This window comes from Heterocephalus glaber, unplaced genomic scaffold (assembly GCF_053883595.1).
Source record: "Heterocephalus glaber isolate CG9 unplaced genomic scaffold, H.glaber_assembly_v1.0 deba00001447, whole genome shotgun sequence".
In the NCBI taxonomy this organism is placed as follows: domain Eukaryota; kingdom Metazoa; phylum Chordata; class Mammalia; order Rodentia; family Bathyergidae; genus Heterocephalus; species Heterocephalus glaber.
Genome location: NW_028258299.1, coordinates 1822016 through 1845004, shown reverse-complemented (window position 1 = coordinate 1845004; position 22989 = coordinate 1822016). Strand labels below are relative to the sequence as shown.

The 22989-nt window shown below is 55.9% G+C and overlaps 2 protein-coding genes across 15 annotated transcripts; one reads left to right on the top strand and one right to left on the bottom strand.

Annotated features, from left to right (window-relative positions):
• Nucleotides 1–3238: 3238 nt before the first annotated feature.
• On the top strand, nt 3239–16296 carry Wrap73 (WD repeat containing, antisense to TP73). Of its 7 annotated transcripts, XM_004863766.3 has the most exons (13): nt 3255–3421; nt 6123–6275; nt 6886–7002; nt 7227–7331; nt 9680–9752; nt 10804–10907; nt 11464–11550; nt 11848–11982; nt 12065–12142; nt 13292–13400; nt 14077–14202; nt 14516–14707; nt 14838–16296. In XM_004863766.3, exons 1-13 carry the CDS (start codon nt 3353–3355, stop codon nt 14978–14980), a joined length of 1491 nt encoding a protein of 496 aa, XP_004863823.1. In that variant the 5' UTR covers nt 3255–3352; the 3' UTR covers nt 14981–16296. The 7 variants fall into 7 exon arrangements, with proteins under 7 accessions (XP_087070500.1, XP_004863823.1, XP_004863824.1 ...); XM_004863767.3 differs by lacking the exon at nt 7227–7331; XM_021243398.2 differs by lacking the exon at nt 14516–14707.
• Tprg1l (tumor protein p63 regulated 1 like) lies at nt 11335–22959 on the bottom strand. Of its 8 annotated transcripts, XR_015452449.1 has the most exons (7): nt 22684–22956; nt 22472–22563; nt 22183–22359; nt 17893–18046; nt 14424–16609; nt 14033–14186; nt 11335–13658 (listed from the first exon to the last, which is right to left on the bottom strand). XR_015452449.1 is itself a non-coding variant. In XM_004863762.3 (5 exons), exons 1-5 carry the CDS (start codon nt 22879–22881, stop codon nt 16415–16417), a joined length of 816 nt encoding a protein of 271 aa, XP_004863819.1. In that variant the 5' UTR covers nt 22882–22956; the 3' UTR covers nt 11335–16414. The 8 variants fall into 8 exon arrangements, 1 of the variants encoding a protein (XP_004863819.1); XR_015452445.1 differs by having other exon boundaries at nt 11335–14186; nt 22684–22959; XR_015452450.1 differs by having other exon boundaries at nt 11335–12087; nt 12482–16609.
• Nucleotides 22960–22989: the final 30 nt, after the last annotated feature.

Genomic DNA, 22989 nt, shown 5'->3' with positions numbered 1-22989 from the left:
TGGGAGCTCAGAAGCCGCATTGCTTCGCTGTCCTCCCAACCTTCCAACACCCGAACTATCAGGACCCGACTTTGCAGATGGGTAAACAGAGGCTCCCAGGGCTTGAGTAACTTGCCCAAGATCTACGGACAAGAAGGGGGATTTCAAGCCAGGTATGGTGGCATATTCAGAAGGCTGAGGCAGGAAGAATAGAGAGTTTAATTTACACTTGGATAATTTGCAACACCCTCAAAAATTAAAAAGCATCCCAATATTAAAAAATAAAAAGGACTGGGGATGTAGCTCAGTGACAGAGCACCCTAAGTTTGCTCTTGGATGCCACAGTACATAATAACTAAAAAGAAGAGGGCTTTCAGCCCCAGCCTTCTGAATTCTACACCACTAGGGTCATGGGGCCCCTGGCCCCCTCGAAGGTCACCTCCCAACTCAGGAGAGCAACACCTTTGAAGCTTTTGGAGCCTGACTTCTTATCTTATTTTTAAATTGCATACATAATCCACACATTTGCATATTGCAACATTCGACACTTCCCTTTTGTTCTCCAAGCAACGCTTTTTTACCTTTTATTGAACACATCAAAGAGCGGGTGGTTTTCATCAACTCTCAGTACCTGTCAAAGGGGCAAAGCATTTTGGTTTCTGATGACTCAGTTTCCCAAAAACTAATTCTTAAGGCCAAACAAGCACCAATCAATGATGGCATCACAAACCGAAATAAGACAAAATCCGCGGAACAAAAGAACACCGTGTTAGTGATTCCCAAGGCCCAAGTGTCTACGTGGTGAAGGAACAGACCGCAGCGCGAGGAGTCAAGTGAGCTCAGGCCAGGCCCGCAGCACCGCTTTCCCAGCCCCTTGGCGCCCCGAGGTGCGCACTGGTCGCCCTCGATTTGCTCACACAGCGGGCGGTGGCAGGGAAGGGGCCCCCAGGGCGGTGGCAGGGAAGGGGCCCCCAGCCCGGAGGAAGAGGCTGCTGGAAGAGGAGGTCACGAGAGGGGAAGGGTGAGTCCGGGTCTGCCGGGCGAGGCCCTCTACCTCGACAGGCCGAGGAGCAGCCGTCCGTCCGGACTGCGCGGGACTCGATCTCCCGGCCCCGAGGGCCCAGCCTTGAGGGAATCGGGGAGCCACCGCCTGCGGATTGGTGCGCTCATCGCAGGTGCCGGGCGCGGGCGCGGCGGGGAGGAGCTTGTCGGCTCCCCGCGACCCTCCCGACGTCCCGGCACCCGACCGAGCCCCAGCCTCCCCGGGTGGCACTCGGAGCCGCCCCAGCCAGGCGGGCAGCGGGACGGGTGAGCAGAAGCCCTGATCGCCTCTCCTCCCGGCTCCACGCCCCCTACCCGCCCCCGGCGCCGGGTGGGGACAGATCGAGCTCCGGGGGGCCTCGGGCTGCCCGTTCGCAGCCCCTCGGAGGCCGTCCCTCGGCCTCGCTTCCCAGGGTCCAGCCGCCAGCCCGGGTTCGCTCCTACCTGGCGCGGACGCAGCCGGCGTGGGCGTCGCGGCCCTGGGTGGGCACAGGGCGGGCGCGCGGGTTATAAGCGCGCTTTAGCGCCGTTCGCGGCCGGGCGGCGGGAAGGCACCGCGGGCGCCCGCGTGGAGGAGGAGGCGGCCGGGCCCGGGGTCCTCCCCGCGCTCCGCCTCCCCAGCTGCCGCGTCCGAGCCGGGGTCCCGGGGCGCTCTCGGCCCCTCCTTCTTCCCGCCGCGGTTTGGCGCGAGCGGCCCCAGCCGATCCCCGCGGGGTCGCCGCACTGGGCGGGACCAGGTCCGGCTCTGGGACCGCGACCCCTGCAGGTCTGGGGCGCGCAGGAGCCGGGGCCCCGTGGGTGCGGGCTCGTGCGTTGTCCTGGGCGCGTCCGACTCGGGTCTCCCTCCCCTCTGCGCGCCGGGAATCCGGGGTCGGGAAGGGGACGCGCAACCCGCCTCGCACTGGTGGTGACAGGCGAGCGTCCGAGGACGGCTGCGAGCGGGGCCGGTTCCCCTGGGCCGAACCTGCGGTCTCCCCGCAGAGCAGAGCTCGCTCCCACTCACTTGCTGGCCGGGGCCACGGGCGTCAAGGCCCTGCTGGCACGAGGGCCCCGCGGAGCCCCCGGGATCGGGTGGCTCTCCCGACCCAGCCAGGCACGCGCCGGACCCCAGGCGGCGACTGCAGACGCGGACACTCAGGGCGCGCGCACCCCGTCCCTCCGGCCCGGCGCTGTTCATTGTTGGAAGGCACGCGGAGTCCTCCGAGACTCGCGGCCTCCCGCGTTCCGAGCCCCGGGCAGCTTGGCTTAGGCCGGCCCGGCGCTTGGCAGGCGGAGTCTCCACCTCATCCTGGTATCCGGACCGGGGCTGGGAGCGGGCGCTGTGGGCGCGTTCCGAGCCCAGGGCTTCACACGGTGCCTGTGCCCACGGCGACGCCGCCTCGGGAAGTCCGTGGGCTGTGCTAACCCGGGGCGCGGCTGGCCCCGCACCTGTGGGCCGCGCGGAGTGGAAGTTTAAGGCTCCCGCAGGGGACCGGGTCTGGGTGGGGTCAGGAACGCGGCGCGGCCTCGGGCTGTCCTTTCCCTTCCCCTGACAAGTCTAGGCGCGGATGCACTGGGCGGACAATCGGGCTCGCGCCCCACGCGAGGCAGAGCGGTTCCTGGATCCGAGGTGCCTGGGCAGAGCGGAGGCCAGGCGGCACGTGGTGTGCGGTGTAGGAAGAAAGGAAACAAAATAACACCAGACACGACATATTCATACATTACATATACAATGGGGCCTACGTAATGGACGCTGTATTGTATATTGAACACCTGTACGAACACACGTATGCATACTGAGGCACAACCAACTACACACCTGCAGATGTGTGTATGTGTCAACACATGCAGATCGTCCAGTTTGATTCAAATTTTAAAGGACGAGCAAAGTTTTAGTCTAAGTATGTCCCGTGCAGTATTTGGGAACACTCTCATACTAAAAATGATTGGTTGGAGCCGGGCGTGGTGCGCCACGCCTATCATCCTAGCAATCTTGGGAGGCTGAGACAAGAAGATCGCCGCGAGTTCGAGGCCAGCCTGAACTTACACAGCGAGACCCTGTCTCAAAAAAAAAAGATTACTTGTCTATCTTAACTTCGAATTTAGCTGTGCACTCAGCTGAGCGGGTCTTCCCTCCCCATCCCGCAGCGCCGACTTGGAGACTGTGTGGATCCCGCGTTACAGGCGCGAGGCGCGGACTTCCAGCCCCACAATGCCATGCGGCCACCCACGGCGCCCATTGGCTTGAGGCTCACTTCCGGCTCCTCACGTCCGCGCAGGGCAGGCAGTTGCGGGCAGCAGCCGGGTCCGCGTGGGCTTTCGACACGCCTCAGGGCTCGCAGCCGGCGCGGCTATGAACTTCTCAGAAGTGTTCAAGCTCTCCAGCCTGCTCTGCAAATTCTCCCCGGACGGCAAGTACCTGGTGAGCGGCGGCGCGCGACCTGTGCCCGCAGCGGGACCTGCGGAACGAGCGCGTCCCGGCGGCGAGGGCCGGGCGGACCCTTGACTGGGGGCACCGGGCGGCGGGCAGGACTTCCCACTCCGCCGGTGCTCCGCAGGGTCCGGGCCGCCGGCCCGGGAGGAGTCCTACCTCTGCGGCGCTTTCCCTCGGCCCGAGGCGGCCCAGGCGGCGCAGCTTTCAGGTGTTGGAGGGCGCTGGAGCTGTCAGCTCGTTGTTTTTTGTCACACCAGGCAACTGATCATCCTGTTGCGGTGGTGCGGATACTTTTTTGTCTTCTCTGCCACGTTCGAGTAAACGATTTCAGTATTGTTCTGTCCTGAGGCAAAGAAAGAGTTGTCTTCTGCGGTGGGACTGGAGCTGCTCATTCCGTGGAGGACGGAATGGGACTTAAATCAGCCCCAAAGCTGGAAGTTTGGAAACGCACCGGTGTGATCAGTGCGTGTCCCGGGGCAGGGGCGCAGGTCATTGACAGGGGAAGTCCTAAAGGGAAAAGCAGGGCTCATAAAAAGCGTGCTTCCCTCCCCGGAACTGAACCCCAGGCCGCTGTGCTAGTCAGACGTTCTATTGCGCTACATCCCCAGCTCTTTGAGACAGAGTCTTGCTGAGTTCCCCCCGGGGGACTGGAATTTAGAACTCTCCTGCCTCAGCCTCCCAAATAGTAGGGATTACAGGTGTGTGACCCTATGCTCACCTCTCCATCTTTTATTTAACTGACTGATACCTCATGATTTTTTTTCGGTTTGAGACTTTATTAACATTCCTGTTATCTTTGTCTAGACCAATGATGGTGAACCTTTTAGAGCTTTCAATGATAACACAGCCCGCTGCAGCATGGCACACGCCATAGATTCACCACCCCTGCTCTAGACCTTTGAGAACATAACTCAAGTTCCACGTTTACCTTCTTTATGAGGTATCATTCTAAATCACACACAGTAGTGTTCAGCAACAAAACAGAAAATGTCACTAACTGCAGGGATACCCCAAGGTTTCCGGGATGTTTTCCGACTGCACCTCCATGAATTTAGAGTTTTGGTTTTGTCTTTACCATGCACAGAAGTTTCAGTAAATGATAAAGAGAAAATCAGGAGTTGGGGATGCACCTCAGTGGTAGATGCTGAAGTGTGCACGAGGCCCTGGGTTCCACCCAAAGTACCGGGGTAGGGGGCTTATATCTGCTTGGCTAATTTTGATGCTTTCTGGTTTGTATACCCTCATCAAAATATTGTGAAACACATGATAATAATCTGTTTATAAAATCATGGGTAATCATGTTCTTGAAGGCCCTGTCCTAAGTACTGAACAAAGCAAGTCTCTTGTTTCCAGTTCCAGTGTTCAAGTATTAGTAAGAATATTCTGTTTTGTAAGGAATTCACTGTACAGATCACAGTTTTCAAAGCTACAATGTGAAAAAATAAATACTGCAATACATACTTGTTTCTGTCTGCAATCTCCATCCTTTTTTCCATGGAAAATGAATGTGGCTCCACTTTTTTTGATAGAAATTGACAAACTAATACTCTAGTTTGTCGTTGGCAAGTACAAAAATGAAGTAATCAGCACTTAAAAGTCAGTTCTTGATATTTAGGCTGTGGCATAATATATAACCAACAGGTGGATACTCAGGTGTAGAAAATATTTCCTTAAATATGGACACAAAGAAACTATCTCTAAGAAAATACATTCAAAACAACCATTTTCGGGGCCAGGGATTTAGCTCAGTGGTTCCACCGCCTGCCTCGAAAGCAAAAGGTCCTGAGTTTGATCCCCAGTACCAAAACAAAAAAAACAACCATTTTCTTATTTGGTTATAATAAGTTAATGCAGATAAATAAGCATTTATGAAATATCTTTACAATTGCAGAATGTAAAGGGCATCTCTTGACTTTCTATTTGTTTTGTGTGTGTGTGTGTGTGTATGGGCTTTTTTTTTTGATTCACGGTCTTGCTGTGTAGTTCAGGCTGGCCTTGAACTCACTATGTGGCCTAGGAAGCAATCCTCCTGCCTCAGCCACCCAAGTGCTGGGATTACAGGCATGAGATATCATGCCTGGCTTGAGCCCTTGATTCATAACTTTTTTTTTTTTGGCTCGAACTTGGGACCTTTCCCTTGAGAGGCAGGTGGTGGAACCACTGAGCTAAATCCCCAGCCCGATTCTTAACTCTTTTTAAACTTGAGGAAATGGTCTAAAAGTGACTGAATTAGGAGAGGATCTAATATTAGTCACAGAAGAGCTTTTTCCTAGTGCTGTTTTCTACCTAAGCTGTTTTTAACATACAGTTTAAAAAAGGAATAGAAATGCGTTAAGTAGTTTTAAAGTACTCATACTTTATACTAGAGTATAGCAATTCAGTTTTATAAAAATTATTTCTTACAGATTTATGGAGTAGAGTGTGATAATACATGTGACAGAGTAATGATCAAATCAAGGTCGTAGGGTATAAAATGATTAACCTGGTTTGTATGTGTAATTTTATCTTGTATTAACTCATCTTATTTGGGGAATAAGCTGTATAATGGCTGACGAACGTAAAGCTGGGTGGATATAAAATACTTTGGACAGGAGGGAGGAGAGTTGCTGAGTCAGGGCTGCTGGCCCCTGGAAGGTTGCCTTCCCTCAGAGTGGAAAGTGTCGAGGGCTTTCTTTCCGTGACCCTGCAGGCTTCCTGTGTCCAGTACCGGCTGGTTGTCCGGGATGCGAGCACCCTGCAGATCCTGCAGCTGTACACGTGCCTGGACCAGGTCCAGCACATGGAGTGGTCAGCAGACTCCCTCTTCATCCTGTGTGCCATGTACAAGCGGGGGCTGGTGCAGGTGAGTGCGCAGTGTGGGTGAGGGAGGGGACACCCCAGGAGTCACCAGGAAGGACAGGTTTTGTTCTGTACCCTCCTGGTGTGGAAAAAGGAAGTATATCTCCAAAGTCAGTTCTTAAAATTTTAATGGTTTTGGGGCCAGGGATGTAGCTGAGCGGCACCAAGCCTGCCTGGCAAGTGCAAAGGTCTTGAGTTCACTTCCTGGTACAGGGGGGCATGGGTTTTAATGGTTTAAAATTGTAATGGTCACTACTGTTTTATCTAAGTACTTTTTAAAGGAGAAAGTACAAAAATATTCTTAGTCTCTGAGCAAATCAAACTGAGAAGTGAGGTGTTTCCCAGTAGCAGCCTAGCAACTTGGACACTGTGTTTTGGGGAGTCCTGGAAGGCAGTGTTTTGTTAGGTGCCAGGAGCCCAACCATGTGAGGCCCCAGCAATGGCAGCATTAAGACTACAAGAAAAGGAAGCCTCGAGAGCCGTGGCTTGCTGGCGTGGTGACCCCCAGTGTGGGTGCTTTCAATGAGAGCCGGGGCTGCTTGTCTTTTAGCCTCCTTCGGCCCCTTGGGGAGGGCTTCCGTTTGCAGTGTACCCTTCTCTCTCCTGTGAGCCAGGTTTGGTCTCTGGAGCAGCCGGAGTGGCACTGCAAAATCGACGAGGGATCGGCAGGGCTGGTGGCCTCGTGCTGGAGCCCGGATGGGCGCCACATTCTGAACACAACCGAATTCCACGTAAGTTTGAGCCCTCTGTCCACTGCCCCAGCCAGGCATGAGTCAGTCCTTTGTCCTCTGCTGCTGCAGTAGCCGGGAGCAGGAAAGCCAGGGTTGGGTGAGTGTGTGTACTGTGCGTGAGAGGCCTGGAAGCCAGAGGTGTAAGCCCAGCCGGGGGGACCTAGCAAGAGCTCGTATCAAAATAAAAAATAAAAAAGGGGACGCAGATGTTACTCTTTGTGAAGGCCCCGAGTGGAGTCACCAACACCACATGCAGCAACAGAAGACAACCCTGTCTGGGGGTCCATCTTCCCCGCTGCAGCAGCACCGAGTGCCTCTGTGGTCACAAGGTAACTTCAGGTTTCCATTCTGTTGCTTGCTGGTCTGCTGAAGTGTCAGTGCAATACTGATGAAATATATTTCAGGGTGTGGTGGGACTCACTCCTTTCTGTTGCCCTAAGTCCATCAGATCTTTACATGCTCTGTTTTGTGTTTTGAGACAGGGTCTCACTGTGTAGTCCAGCCTGGCTTTGAACTCACTGTGTAGCCCAGGCTGGCCTTGAACACACAGCAATCCTCCTGCCTCAGCCTCCTGAGTGCTGGGATCACAGGTGTGCGCCACCACACCCAGTGTGTTTTTGAGGCCATGTTGTTAGCCTCATACAGACTTAAAACTGATTGCCCCGTTTTCATTGTAAATGGACTTTTTATTATAAAGTATTTCTCTTTTTATTTTTATTTTAAAGCCTGTTTTTTGGGATTCAATAAAGCAGCCCTGTCCTATTGATTAGTGTTCTCATGGTACATCTTTTTCTTTCTCTTTTCATCTCTTCTGTGTCCTTCAGTTTTAGTGCACTTGCTGTGAGTAGCCCATAATTAGGTTAAAATAGAAGCGGGGCGGGGGGCGGTGATGCTGGCTCAGGGTCTGGTCTGTGCATGACCCCACAATCAGAGCAGGGGCAGCACCCAGTCCGGCACCTGTGCCCCATACCCTGTCCCTTCCCCGCTTGCCTCCCTACCACCTCTGGCCACATCTCTCTCTCTCTCTGTGGCTTTGCTTCAAAGTCTGAATCAGTGGCGCAACCGACATGCAGGGTCCACCCAGGCCGCGGTGTCCCTGTCCCCCACCCCGTGAGGTCCCTGCCCTCTGTGAGCTGCCATCTGCTAGCCAGTGTCGCTGGGAGGCCTGAGCGTCAGGGAGCTTGTTTCTGCAGTTGTCACTGTGAGTTAGTAGAGGTGACACAGTGAATGCTTACCTCTGCTGGCAGGGGCAGTAGTAGGGACCCAACCCAGGGCCTTACACCACCTGGGCAGATGCCACTGAGCTACATCCCCAGAACTTTTTTCATTTTGAGGCTGGGCTTGAACCTGCAATTCTGCTGGCTCAACCTCCCGAGTGCTGGAATTACAGGCACGCATGGCCTCGCCCAGCTGGCTGAGGAGTTCTTTTGTAGAGTGCTTTATTTCTGGTGAGGGTGACGGATAGAAGCTGGCTGTGTCCTCTCCATTTCCCGCCCTGTGTTTGTGAGATCCCCCCCCCCCCACCGAGCTCTGGGAGTCCAGGGCAATTGCACCTCAGCCCGGAACAGGGCTGTGCTCCCAGGCGAGTGTCTCCGGGTCCCACGTGCCCTGCAGGCCGGCTGTGCCCTGCTGCCTGCTGCACACTCCTGCACCCTGCGCCTAGGGCACCTGAGCCACCGCAAGGGTGACCCGGTCCTGGTGGGGTATGGACTGCAGGGCCTCTGGCCTGATGCCGCCTGGGGCCCAGCATGGCAGGGGCTCTGAGGCCGAGCCCTGGCTCCCGCTCCCCTGGCAAGCAGCCTTCTAGGATGGCGTTAGCGGCCCCCACCCTGCACCCAGGACCTGTGCACCCGAGCCAGGGCAGGCGCTCTGGTCAAGTGGTGCACGTCCCGTTTCCTGTGGTGTGGAGAGATGGAGCTGCTTCACTTTTATCCTCCGCAGTACGAGCAGGTGGCATTTGCAGGGCTCCTTGGCGCAGGAAGCCACACTGCAGCACCTGAGGAGGCTGCGCCTGCCCCTTGCTCCTCTGCCAGGCGGCCCCGCTGGGAAGGGCGGGAGAAGGACAGCCGACAGGTTGTCCTGAGAGCAGGTGGCAGTTGGCCTGGGTGCAGTCCCACTGGGCCTCTCCCTCCTCGGGATCTGTGTCCTGCTCTTCTCTGGGCTGCGGACCTCGGAGGGGAGAGGGGAGGACAGGTGTCTTTACTCTGCAGCAGCTGCCAGCAGAGCCCTTGGTGTCACTGGTGAAAGTGGGAGCCAGGCCAGAACCAGACCGAGTCTGCAGCAGCTTCTCTGCTTCCGAGGGGAGGCAGCAGCGCGGCTTCCCTGTGTGAAGATGTTTTCTGACTGAGTAACTCTGAGGCTTTGCAAGCCCTGATTACTTTGTGGGGTTTTGTTTTTTTTTTGGTACCAGGGATTGAACTCGGGTCCTTGTACTTGTGAAGCAGGTGCCGGAACTACTGAGCTACATCCCCGGTCCCTGATTTGACATAGTGAACTAAATGCACTCGTATGGACTTTGGGTCACCCACATAATGCTGTTACCAAACAAAGGAGAGACGGGTGGTAAAGGGATGCCTGACGCCTTCATCGTCATCGGGAGGCAGCCCTGCAGCGCTGGCTCTGAGTCTTCCCGGAGGTCTGAGTGCCTGCTGACCCCCTTCTCTGCCCCTCCCGACAGCTGCGCATCACGGTCTGGTCCCTGTGCACCAAGTCTGTGTCCTACATCAAGTACCCCAAAGCCTGCCTGCAGGGTGAGTGCTTCCCCGGCTGTGCTGCAGGTCTGACCTTCATGCGTGCACTTTCCCGCTGGGTGGCTCCCGCACCCCCGGCCCTACAGGACCTTCCCTGAGCAGCTTCCACCCCCATCCCTGAGAGGCCCGGAAGGAAGTGGACCGTAAGGGCAAAGTGTGCTGGGCCGGGCTCCTGCAGCCTGAGGCTGAGGTGGGAAGTGCCCCAGAGTCAAAGGCACAGTGAGCCTCGCCCGTTTCACACTGAGTGCATGGGGATCTCGAGGAGGGGACTCGCAGCTCCCCAGCCAGATCAGGACTCGGGGCTCTGCGCTTTTGAAGCCAGCACAGCACTGTAAAATGTAGTTTAATGTTTCCAACCAAAGCTCAAAAGTGAAAACAGAAGTGTAGTGAACCCGCTTCTGACTACTTGAAAATTATTCCTGGATTTCCTGCCATCTGTTTTCTAAAAGTCTGATGCTCCGTAAGGTGCTGCGCTCTTTAGTCATAGCTTGTGACAAGTCGGAGGTCTCGTGAGGGTCGGAGTAGCAGATCCCTTGTAAGCCAGCAGCCTGCAGTCCCCGCCCTTGGCACGTGCTGAGGGGACAGCCCACACTTCCGTACAATTTCTGCTTTCCAAACAGAGTATCTCCTTCACCTGAGGAAAAGTAGTTCCAGCCAGGCGTGGTGTCCCATGCCCGTAACCCCAGCCCATGGAGGCTGAGGCAGGAGGATCACCATGAGTTGGAGGCTAGCCTGGGATACATAGCAAGAGCCTGTCTCAAAAAACCCCCCAAAAAAGGAAAAGAAAGAAAAGTAGTTCCCATTTGTGTTGTTTACCTTTTGTCTTGCAGACCAGGGATTGAACCTGGGGCTCTACCCCCCAAATACCCACCGAGCCTTTTTAGTCTTTGAGATAGGCACATGTCATACTTGCAGTCCTCCTGCCTCAGCTTTTCCGATTAGCTAGGATTGCAGGTGTGCATCACCACGCCTAGCTTCTTATTGTTACTTGAAAGTGACTGCTTACTTTCTCTTACCTGGGCATGGCCTGATTTCAGCTGTCCATGCACAGGAATAACGTTCACAAGGGATGGCCGCTACATGGCGTTGGCCGAGCGTCGGGACTGCAAGGACTACGTGAGCATCCTGGTGTGCAGCGACTGGCAGCTCCTGCGGGTAGGGCTCCTCTCAGTTGTCCCGTGGGCTGGGGAGGGGGCGGCGTAGATGCTGCTCAGGCCTAAAGGTCTGTGGCATGTGGGGAGCAGCGGGGCTCGGTGTCTCCAGGCAGTGCCACGAGTCACTGAGGACACTACCTGGAGATTGAGCCATTCGTGTGCTGGCTGCTTGCGCCCTCAGGGCTCTGTGAGAGCTTCACGGGACGTGTGTGCCTGTGTGTGTGCGTGTGTGTGTGTGTGTGTGTGTGTGCGCGTGCGTGCGTGTGCGGTGCTACAGGAGCAGCGCTGTTGATTGTTGGTCTAGGCCGTGGTGGCGGACCTATGGCACATGTGCTGTTTATCACTGAAAGCTCTAAAAGGTTCTTCGTCGCTGGTCAAGGCTGACGGATCAGGTGCCGGGCACAGACAGTCACAGGGGAGAGACTGTGGAGATTTTGTCCACTTTTGTATTAGAAAATTAAGTGCTAAACATGTTACAGCAGTTATAAAATAAACCAGGGTTTCTTTAAGCAGATGGCTTCAAGTCATCGCGTGTCTTTCTCCTTCTGCTTTGGAAGCACTTCGACACTGACACGCAGGACCTGGCCGGCTTGGAGTGGGCCCCCAACGGCTGCGTGCTGGCAGTGTGGGACACCTGCCTGGAGGTACGAGCCGCAGGACATGCGCTCTCTGCAGTGCCCACCTGCATTTTTCCGGGCTGTGTGGCTTTGTCTCCTTCACATCTTGACCGGAACTCTCCCTGGAGCTGGGGATGGAGCCCAGGGCCTCACGCTTGCTCGGGAAGCGCTCACTGCTGAGCTGCACCCGGCCGGCCATGGCTGGCGTTCCCTGGCTCTCTGCTCCACCCGCAGCTCCCGAGGAGGAGAGCCATCTGCTCCCCCCGGGTGCCATGTCTGTGCCACATGCCAGGTGATGGTGCAGTGTCACTGTCTCGGCCCCAGTACAAGATGCTGCTGTACTCCCTGGATGGCCGCCTGCTCTCGGTGTTCTGTGCCTACGAGTGGTCCCTGGGCATCAAGTCTGTGGCCTGGAGCCCCAGCAGCCAGTTCCTGGCAATCGGGAGCTATGACGGAAAGGTGGGCCACAGACAGGGGACAGGGCGTGCGGACCCCACAGGGCCACCTGAGCAGGCGTCAGCTTCCACCATCCCCTCTGCAGGTGCGGCTCCTGAACCACGTGACCTGGAAGATGATCACGGAGTTTGGGCATCCTGCAGCCGTCAACAACCCCAAGACAGTAAGTCTGGAGTGTGTTTCTGCTTCGCCTTGGGTGGGTGGGAGCTGCTGTTTTACTTCACGGTGGCCACTGTGATGCCACTGTCCCCGTTCCTCTGTCACCCTACACTTTGCCGATAAGACATTAGGACATCTCAGTGCCAGGCTCCACCCATGCTCTTGTCTTTTGTTGGTTTTTGGAGGCGAGGTCTCACTACCTATTTCAGTGTGGCCTTGAACTCACTATGTAGCCTAGGCTGGCCACGAACTCACAGTGATCCTCCTGCCTCAGCCTCTCGAGTGCTGGGATTAGAGGCGTGCACCACTGTGCCCAGTTTATATTTCCTGTCATATCACTCACAGGCTCTTCCTTTGCCCGTCCCCAGCCAGGTGTCACAGTCTCCATCTGTCCCAAGGTAGATCCTTGTATGAAAAGGCAGAGACCAAGCCCTGCCCCAAAACACGGACCATCTGCCCTCCTGCTGAGCACTGTGCCCTGGGCCTCAGCCAGAGAAGCGGGGACAGGATGGATGGGGAAGGGCTGGGGCTGGGTGTCTTGGCTCTAGCGAGGCAGCACCCTAGGGCCAGGGAACAAGAGGCACAGGGTTCTGGGGCAGCCTGGCGGCCTGGCAGCAGCATTCACCAGCCCCACCACCTGCTGGGTGCCAGGGCCGGGGTGGCAGGAGCTGAGTCCCCGTGGTCAGTGGGGCCGGGCTGCAGGCAGGGACCTTCAGAGGTGATGCTGAGTGAAGATGGCCAGACGTGCAGGGCGTCGGGGACTTGAGCCAGGCAGTGCAGGGCAGGGGCCTGCAGAGTGGGACTGGCCGCAGCTTCCGGGCTCTGCCTGCAGCCTGCAGCCTGCGCCCTGCTGTAGGAGAAAGCCCGGGCACAGGTTTCCGTGGCTGTGGCGAATGCCTGAGAGGGAGCTGAAGGAGGAGGCCCATTCAGGCCCGGCGTGAGACTCTGCCGCCACTTGGCTGTGGGGGATGAGAGCAGGTGCTGGAAGCAGAGGAGGAGGAGGAAGAGGAGGAGGGCCAGGTCCCACTGTCCCCTTCAAGGGGCCCCTGGGACCTCCCGTGTCCGTGCCACCACGGCCTCCCCCACTGGCCTCTGGTGTGGCACTGCTTCCTCCGTCCCTCCCGTGCTGGGTGGTGGCCGCCCTGTCTTTCAGGTTGTGTACAAGGAAGCCAAGAAGAGCCCGCCGCTGGCGCTGGGCCACCTGTCCTTCCCGCCGTCCCGAGCAGGCGCCTGTCCCCTCACTGCCACCGCGGAGAGCAGATGTAAGCTTGCCGCCGGCTGGGGTGTGCGCACTTGCGTGTGTCCGTGTCTTCTTGTTTCCTTCCGGGGTCCTGGTGCTCTGCCACGCTGAGCCACATCTTTCTTCCTTGAGCCCCTCCTTTATCGCTTAATGAAAAAGATGCCTCTGCTTGCAAGTGAGTTTCCACGTTCTGTCCATCGTGTGTGCAATTCTGCTTGAGGCACGTGGCCTGGGGTTCCTGGGTGACCGCCGAGTGTGAGTGCCGGCCTCAGGAGCATTCCTAAATGAATACACAGTCCCGAGTGGGCCCCGGGAGGCAGAGTGCAGAGCAGCCTGTGCCTGCCTCCCTGCCCCTGCAGTGGGCATAGGAACGTGGGGACCTCAGAGCAGGCCTGTGCGCGCACAGCAGCCAGGCCTTGAGGGCATGGAGAGGGTGCCCAGCCCTGTGGCGTCCACCGCTTGTCTGCTGCACCCAAGAACCTGAGACCAGAATGTCAGCGGGGACAAGAGCTGAGGGGCTGGCGGAGCCGGGTGCCAGCCCACCCACCTGTGCCCTCCCGGCTCGCCTGGTGCCCCAGCGCTGCTCGCCACGGGCCCTGCCGTCAGCACAGGTCCCCTCTGCAAGGGCCCGGAAGCCTGGGCACCATCCCCTGCCTGAGCCACTTCCGGTGACACAGTGTCCTCCTCTGCTGCTCCAGATGAGGTCGCCTCTGTGCCCGTCTCCCTGCAGACCTTGAAGCCAGCCGCTGACAGGGCCAACCCCAGGATGGGCGTAGGGATGCTGGCCTTCAGTGCTGACAGCTACTTCCTGGCGACAAGGAATGGTCAGTGCCCTGGCCGCTGGCGCTGTGCTGCTCACTCCCTGGCTCCTCCCCATCACCCCGGAGCAGCCTGTGCCCCGCCTCAGGAGCTCTGTGGGGAGCCAGCTTCTTCCCTTCCTCAGGAAGGTGCAGGGCCAGGGCAGAGCCCACCCTGGGGCCCTTTTATCTTAAAATGTGGGACAGCGCTTTACAGACATAGCAACAGAGAAAGCCCAGGTCCATACCGTGGAGGCCCAACTGCAGCTCCTTCCCGGGTTGCTCTCAAGGGCTTGGGCTGCCCAGAGCCAGTGGCGACACTGCCCTTTTTCCCTCCCAGACAACGTCCCCAACGCCATCTGGGTCTGGGACATTCAGAAGCTGAGGCTCTTTGTGGTGCTCGAGCAGCTGTCCCCGGTGCGCTCCTTCCAGTGGGACCCGCAGCAGCCACGGCTGGCCCTCTGCACGGGGGGCGGCAAGGTCTACCTGTGGTCACCGGCGGGCTGCGTGTCGGTGCAGGTGCCTGGGGAGGGTGAGTGCATCCGCGCAGGCGCGCACGGGACCCAAGGCCCAGCTGGCCACACCCCTGGACCGCCAGTGCTCCACCTCGTCCGGCGGGCTGCCCGGCCCTCTGCCCTGACCCTCTGCCCACCTCTCCCCAGGTGACTTTCTGGTGCTTTCTCTCTGCTGGCATCCAAGTGGGGACTCCCTGGCCCTCCTAAGTAAGGATCACTTCTGCCTCTGTTTCCTGGAGACCAAGGAGGGCACCGGGGCAGCCGCAGGACTGCGGGACGGCCACGTGTAGGACCTGCTGGAGGCCGAGGCGTAGCACCTGGCACACCCCGACACGGGAAGGCAGTTGCAGCCACCTCGGGGCAGAGCCTCCACTGGATTCTAGTTTTCTACAGCAAGACAATTTTGTAAATATGTATGGTAGAAAGCTGTAATTTTCATTATTTAAAATAAATTTTTTGTGCTAATTCATAAAATGTTGAAGGCCTCAAGGACCTGAAATGGAGCCCACTGTCACTGGACATTAGGAAGGGTGGTGGCTGTCAGTGCAGGCAGGCCGCCCCCAAGGGAAGAGCTGCTGGCCCCAGTTGCAAGAGCAGGCTCCACCTCTCGGCCATGCAGGTGCCTGGTGGGCAGCAGGGGTGGAGTCAGGACCTCGCTCCCCACCTGCAGAGGGTTACAAAGCTGCCTGGGCCGAGACAGCTGCTTTCTTGGTCACCGCACCTCTTAATGACAACTTCAGAAAAGGAACATCATCTTTTTGGTTCTAAACGTCTTTACTACAAGATAGAGCACAGCCTGAAGGCCGGGGCACTGCAGGGGCGGCCTTCCAACTGGGACAGGCCATGGCGTCCTGGTCACGTCCATGCCAGGCAGCTTAAAGCTACAGCAGCTGAAAATGAGGAGACACCGAGGAGCCAGCATTTAGTCTACAAGTGCTATGGTCACACACGCAAGCCACACGTGGCAACAGGAGGCGCGGGAGCTCGAGCAGCTAGCAATACGTTGGGTCTATGGGAATCGGCCAGTCGGGGTCTTGTGTGGCTTTCTGTAAAGCACGTTCTTTGAAAAGCAAGCTACTCAGTCCCCTTTTAAACAGAAATAGAACAATATGAACTTGGGGTCCAGACAGCTGTCAAAATCGTGTGCAAAGAACTATCGGGGTGGCTTCCTGAACTGATAAATTGTAAATGCTTCTGCAAACCCTCGTGGGCCTGGGAAAGATGCCCAAGTACTGATGACTTGGATCAGCCCTAGAAAGTGTGACTTAGATCAAACATTTTTACAAAAGAGTTGTTCACGAGGGGTTGATGAGCCACAGACTTCATCTCGCTCAGAGACCAGGCTGCTGGCTGGCTGCTCTTGTGTTTAGCTAAAAAAAAAAAAGGATTAAGTTTCAAAATATAAAATTTGACACCGAGTGTAAACATATGCACAAGTGTTATGTGGAAACACCAGGTCCCTGCCCTGACCCAGCCATCCACACAGCAGAGGTGGGTGCGGTCCGGGCTCAGCATGCTGGAGGGGTGGGCGGGACCAGGAAACACCACACAGGAGTACAGGAGGCAAACAGAGGCGGGGACAGGAGGCGGCAGCACAGACAGCTAAGCTATGTCTTCCTGCCTTTGTCTGTTGCTCCTGTCCTACGGGATCTGCTGGGCTGCATGGACTGCGCCCAGTGCCCAGCCTGCGCTCCCCCACAGCTGCTGCTCCCACGCACAGCCGTCTAGAAACCTATTTTGCCCCGGGTCATGGAGTAGCCCAGCTTGGCCTCGTTGTTGATGAAGGACATCAGTCCCACGTAGGTCTCGATGAGGAGGGGCCGCTCCAAGACCAGCACGCCGTTCACCTGCCCTGGCACAGGGCTTTCCTTCTGTGCTTTTTTGACAGCTTGGATCAACAGAGCCTTGAAGCTTTCTAACTGCAGAGAGAGAGAGCACAGAGCTTCAGTCTTCAGGCAAGAGAAGGATGATCCGGTAGGTGGGAAAATCAGCAGTTTGAGAAATTTAACCCCCCGGCCCCCCGCCCCTGGCCAGTCCACACGCTGTCCCACATCACTTAATGACAAGGACATGCTCTGAGACATGCGTCGCTGGGCAATTTCGTCCTCGTGTGCACAGCAGTGTGTACTTGCACACCCCCAGATGGCTGGGTCCATCAGACACGAAGCAAGCGGGAGGGCGGTGAGGCTGCTGCTAGTGTAGGGAGGTGAACCAACTGAGTGTTTTTATTAGTAGGATAGTCAATCTGCTGATAGATGCATAAACCAGGCACACACTTACTACCGTCCTCAGGAACTGTACACTGTCTGTAACTGCACTTGCTATGCTTCCCTGCGGTGACAGAGGTGAGCTCACACCAGCAGCCTCCTCAGCAGTGAGGGATGTGACTCACAGTGACAACATTAAGGTAACTATGACATCACGAGGCCAATGGAATTGTTGGGCTCTTACCCTATGGCAGTGGTAGCAAACCTGTGGCATGCATGTTACTGTGTTTTTAAGACAAAAGTTGCTAACATACGAGTTGTTTTTTCTAAACTAAAACCTCAGTAGTCAGGCTGAATTGAGTGTTGGCGCTCTGTGATATATAAGTAGGTTTTGGGTGAACCCTGGCATGTGGTCTCTAAAAGGTTCGCCACCACTGTCCCAGGAGAAGTCCACACAGGACATGCAGTCCACCGCTGCTGAGCCGTCACTACGCGGCTGTGACTGCACTCTTGCTGAGCTGAGCGTCGTCCTGGGAACGGCGCCTCTACCACACTGTGTGGTCCCTGGGCACAGGTCCCCGAGGAGAAGCTCTCTGGGCAAGTGTGCTGGCACCAAACGCATGCTCGCTGGTGACAAGGTCAGCCAGCACGCCAGAGCCCTCACCGTCTACAGGACCCAGCGGTTCCGCCACTCTGCCCATCCCCTGCCAGAACCCCCAGGTGAGCAGACCCCACCCATGTGCTGGGCTCTGCTCCAGCCTGGCCGGGGTCAGCTGCTGTGCCCTGCTGCCCTCCTGGGCTCTTCTCCCAGGGTCCCGGCCCCAAGGACTGTCAGGGAGCCCCGGCAACCAGCAGCCACTCACTCACCCGCCCGTGTTACGAGCCCATTTCCGCATCACTAGTCAGGCATCTGAAGGGCTTCTCAGCCACTCATGGCCACCTGGGCCCTTCACCCCGCTGGCACGCACGGGTGCTAATGCCGAGGGACTGCTTACGTGGCACAGGGTTGCTGTCTTCTCGTCCACACCGGCCATTGGGTGCTCGATGAAAGTGGCATAGGGCAGGTTTGTGGACCAGGGATTCCACCTGTTTACGAAGGAAGGACGACTCTGCTTGTCCCACTGAATACGGATCCCACAGCCTTCTCGCCTGGTGAGTGAGAAGAGAGCCGCGTGAACACAGCAGGCAGGGGCAGGGGCAGGGGCAGGGGCAGGCGCGAGGCTGACGGCCCCGGCAGCTCTGTGTGCACGGCAAAGACCTGGGAGCTCTCCCGGTGCATAATGGTTCCTGGTTTCGATGGCGATGATGCTAACTCCACTAACAACTGCTTTAAATACCATCCTCCGTCCGTCCATCCACTTGAGACAAGGTCTCACTGTGCAGTCCAGTCTGGCCTGGAACTTGCTATCTAGCTCAGGCTGGCCTTGAACTCAATTCTCCTGCCTTCGCCTTGAGAGTGCTGGGATCCCAACTTTTAAGTACTTATAATATGACAAATATAGGGCCAGGGATTTAGCTCAGTAGTTCCGCCACCTACCTCACAAGCACAAGGTCCCGAATTCGATCCCCAGTACCACAATAAGCAAAGAAAGAAATACGACAAACACATTATCTTGGTTACGCTAAACTTCATTTTTTTTTTTGGTACAGGGGATTGAACTCGGGTCATTTGTGCTTACGCAGCAGGCGGCGAAACCACTGAGCTAAATCCCCGGCCCCTAAACTTCATCTTTATACACCTATTAAAATTCATGAGGACACATGGTAGATAATCTATAGTCAAATGACTCACGTTTTCATCTTATTAAATACTAGTTAAAATTTACACTCATTGGTGTGGTTTGGATCATAAGTGTGTCCCAAATTCATGTCCTAAGGGCTTGGTCTCAGCTGCAGGGGCTGTTGCCAGGTGCCATGGCACCTGGAGGGAGGGCCTAGCAGAAGGAAATCAGGTCACTGGGAGTCCATCCCTGACGGGACGGATGTAGGCCCTCCCCTCTGCTCTGCACTCTACAATGCGATGTTCTGCCTCTCTCTAGACCCAAAGCAATGCCCGCAAGCAACCATGGACTTAGGCCTCAGAAACTGTGAGCCCAAGTAAGTCTCTCCTCTTTCTCCACTGATCTCAGGTATTTTGTCATAGTGATGGAAAGCAAACATGTTTCCTATCTAAGCCTCTACATCACATCTCTGAAATTTACTTTGACTGTTCTCAGGTCTAGCATTTTTATGCTTCAAAAAATTCTTTCAAATCAAGATGCTCGGGAGCTGGGGATTTAGCTCAGTGGTTCTGCCGCCTGCCTCACAAGCACAAGGTCCCGAGTTCGATCCCCGGTACCCAAAAAAAGGAAAGTGTATTGGCAAATCAAGATGCTCAAATGTTGGGCGTGGTAGTCCATGCCGTAATCCCAACAGTCAGAAGCTGAGGTGGGGGAATCGCTGCAAGTCTGAGGCCTGCCTCAAAAAAAACACTATGCTTCCTGCCACCATGACATGGAGGCGCCTTCCTGTGTGCCCCTGCCATGCATCCTGCCTTGGAGCCAGTGGCCTACGGAGTGAAACCTCTACAAAGTGAGCCAAAATAAACCTTTAAGTTGTGGGTGTCACGTATGTACTGGCGGGGGGGAACACTCACAGCAGGCCTTGTGTGAGGAGGGTGTTTATTCACTTACAAACCAGTGCACAAGTGGGCTGAGTCTGAAAAGGTAACTCACCATAGAGCAGGCAGAGAACAAAGAATTTAAAGGGAAGAGGCAGGATTATTGTCTTGAGAAATTTGGGCAGATAAGACTGAGGTCCTGGTACCCAGGAAGGGCAGTGGCTGCAGATGTTATCAGGCTTCTTGGAACTGCAGCACTTGGGACATGATTTACTATCTTTGTTCTTCTCTGGGTGCCCGCCAGTAAAGGCCTTCTCAGGCCAGGCGTGACAGTATATCGTGTCTCACTGACGAGAAAGTAACCGAGACAGACTTTGGTCCAGACTTGGGGTCATTGCTATGAAGGAATCTGCAGAGGTTTGGAGATGCTGGCTGGAGAAGCAGCCCTAGGATGCTGCGGCCAAGCTTGATGGGAGATTCTGCTCTGAGCTCAGAGGACCAGAATGCTGACAGAGAAGCAGATGGAAGAGACCGGGCTCAGGAGTTTTCAGATGGGAAGGACGCCACTGCAAACTGCATTCCAGACTGTGTGTGTTAGGCTCTGGTGAAAAACTGGTCTACATTTTGCTCATGAGACTTTGTGGGAGATGAAGAGTAGCTGACTAACCTGGCAGAGGAAAATTCAAGGAAGCCTAATATTGAAACTGTGGCATGGATGTTGTTGAGGGTGTTTATCTAGATTTATGTTGAGAATCAAGAGCAAATGGCACAGGTGAGTAATTTTTTTTTTTTCACAGCTGAATAATTTTTAAAGTTTTTAGTTTGGCAAGAAAGGAAGTTGGGGCTGGTGAAGTTGGAGCAGAGAGCTTGGCGCATAAAAAGATTAGCATTAAAAAGAAGCCAAATACTTTGGATTTGGACTACATGTGATGCCTTAAGGACATGGGAGGAATTCTGAAAGACCACACCTTTTCAGACTCAAAGGTAGAAAGCTGAGACTTTGCTTGGAGAAGACCGCCCAGGGCACCAGCCTCCAGAAAAGCAGCAGTCTAAGGAAAGCGGAACCCATTCCCTGGGACTCAGTTTACCTTGCTCAGCCAACCAGGCACTTGGAGGCCTCTGCAATCACTGGCAAGACACAAAGGGAGTCATCCACACTGTGTTCATTTTATGTGCATGCAGAATGCAAGAGCTGTAGGGTCCAGAGGGGCTTCTATTCAGGTATCAGAAGGCCTGGGAGGCCAGGCAGTGTCCCTGAGAGGAAGCTGTGAGTGTGAAGCCAAAGGTGCAGTGGAAATGCCAGCAAGCTAGAGAAGCCGGGAACATTGAACATCTGAGGAAAGTTGCAAGCAGTGAGCAAAGCCAGCCCAAGGGAGAAGCTGTGAGAGCCACAAGCACCAGTGATGCCACAGGCCTGGGGCTGTCCAGGCAGTTGGGAGTTTACATCTTGCCACCGATTACCCAGGGTGCCAGACATTAAACTATCAGATTTAATGTTTTCCCAGCTGGCTTTCAGTCTTGCTTTGTCCTGTTCCTCTCTCCCCTCCCCCTTCTCCCATTTCTCCCTTTGGAAAAGGGAATGTTTACTCTTTGCCTTTAAATGCCAGTAGTGTTTACTTTCTTTTATTTATTTATTTTCAGTACTGGGAGTCAAACTCAGGACCTTGCACTTGCAAGCCAGGTTCAGGTTCAGGGCCACTGAGCTAAATCTCCTGCTTTACTTTTTTATTTGTTAAAAGAGCTGATAGTAAAGTTTGCTTTAAAACTCAGAGGAGATTTTGGGCTTGGAACTGTAATGCTGGAACTGCCAGGACTTTAGCAATTCTTACAGATGAATTAAATACACTTTCCATAAAAAGATGTGCATGTATCTTTTGGGTACAAGGGACCAAACGATATGGTTTCTATCTAGACGTACCCTGCAAAGCCTCATGGGATCACCGGTGGGGCTTTGGGGAGGTGAATGGATTAGTGCACAGATGAGTTTATAGCTAAATATAAGTTGGGAAGAGAAGACTGGTGGGAGGAGGTGGTCATTCTGCACGGCCTGGAAGGATGTAGCTCCATGGCTTCTCCCTTCATCTCTCTCTGCTTCCTGCAGCTATGCCATGAAGATATTTTCTTCTGCCAGGCCCTTCTGGCTTGCTGTCCCACTTTGGAGCCAGTGGACTATGGACTGAAACCTCTACAAACTGTGAGCCAAAATAAACCTCTCCTCCCTAAAAAAAAAAAAAAGATTGGGGCCGGGGATTTAGCTCAGTGGTTTCGCTGCCTGCTGCGCAAGAGCAAGGACCTGAGTTCGATCTCCGGTACCAAAAACAAAAAGAATAAAACACAAAAAGACTGGATGAGGCCGTGAGATCCTTTCTAGGCTAGAGATTTAATGCCCTTACCAGAGGAACATCAGTGTGCTTTTAACACACTGGCTCCACCTCAACATATCTGAGACCCTCTTGAACCCTTTTTCCTGCTGCCTTTATAGCTGTCTTTGTGCCAGAATCCTTTAGTGCCATTCCCTGGCCGGCAGCCACTTCCTTCTATTTTAAGAATTGATCGCTTTCCCACATCTCTGAAGCTAAGGTCCCCAGCTTACACATGAGGCAGACACAAGACCACCACCAGAGAACTGGGTTGAAAGGGCTGGTTAATAAGACCCGCTGGTACCGGATTCTCAGAACGCACTTACTTGTTGAGGGACTTCGGGGGAAACTGGAACTCTCCGTAGGAGATCGTGTCCACAGCGCTGAGCGCCACCCTGACCACTTGCTGGCACTGGAGGCTGATGAAGTCGTATTTACAGACAAGCAGCGACTGGTCGGTCACCAGTACCAGCCGCTCCTTCTCGTTGTTCCAGTGGTCCACCCTGCAGGCGAAGACAGTCACCGCGGGCTATCGCGCTGGCGCCGGACCACCCTCGGGGAAGGACCAGAGGCCTTCCCGGGGCGTGCCCCGTGTCCCCAGGCGGCCCGGCTTACTCGGTCAGCAGCCACACCCCCTGGATCTCGCCGTCCTCCACGGGCCGCACCACGGCGCGGATCTCCTCCACCGCCTGTTCGATGGTGCCGGGCTGGGGCGGCCGGGGGGGAGGTCACTCTCGGGCCTCCCGGTCCCGGGCCGTCCGTCCCCCTCCTGCCCCGGCCCAGCCCGGCCGGCCCGAGCGCCCCGACCGCCCCGGCCCGATCCTCACCCGGAACACGAAGTACTCCTTGACGCGGGCGCGGCGCGTGGGGTCGTGGACGCTGAGCGGCCACAGAGTCTGGCGTAGCGGCGTACCCGCCCCCGCCCGGCCGACGGTCGCGCCGCACACCGTCACCGCCTCGCCGGCCGCCAGCAGCGCCGTGGGGCTCGAGCCCGCCGAGTCCACCGAGTCCCGCAGCTGCAGCATGGCCGCCCCGGCCCCGACCGACCCCACAGCCAGCGGCCGTCGCACCGCAGACCACTGCCGTCTGCCCGGCCCAGCCCTCCAGTGGCCCGCCGCGATTGGCTGCGCCCC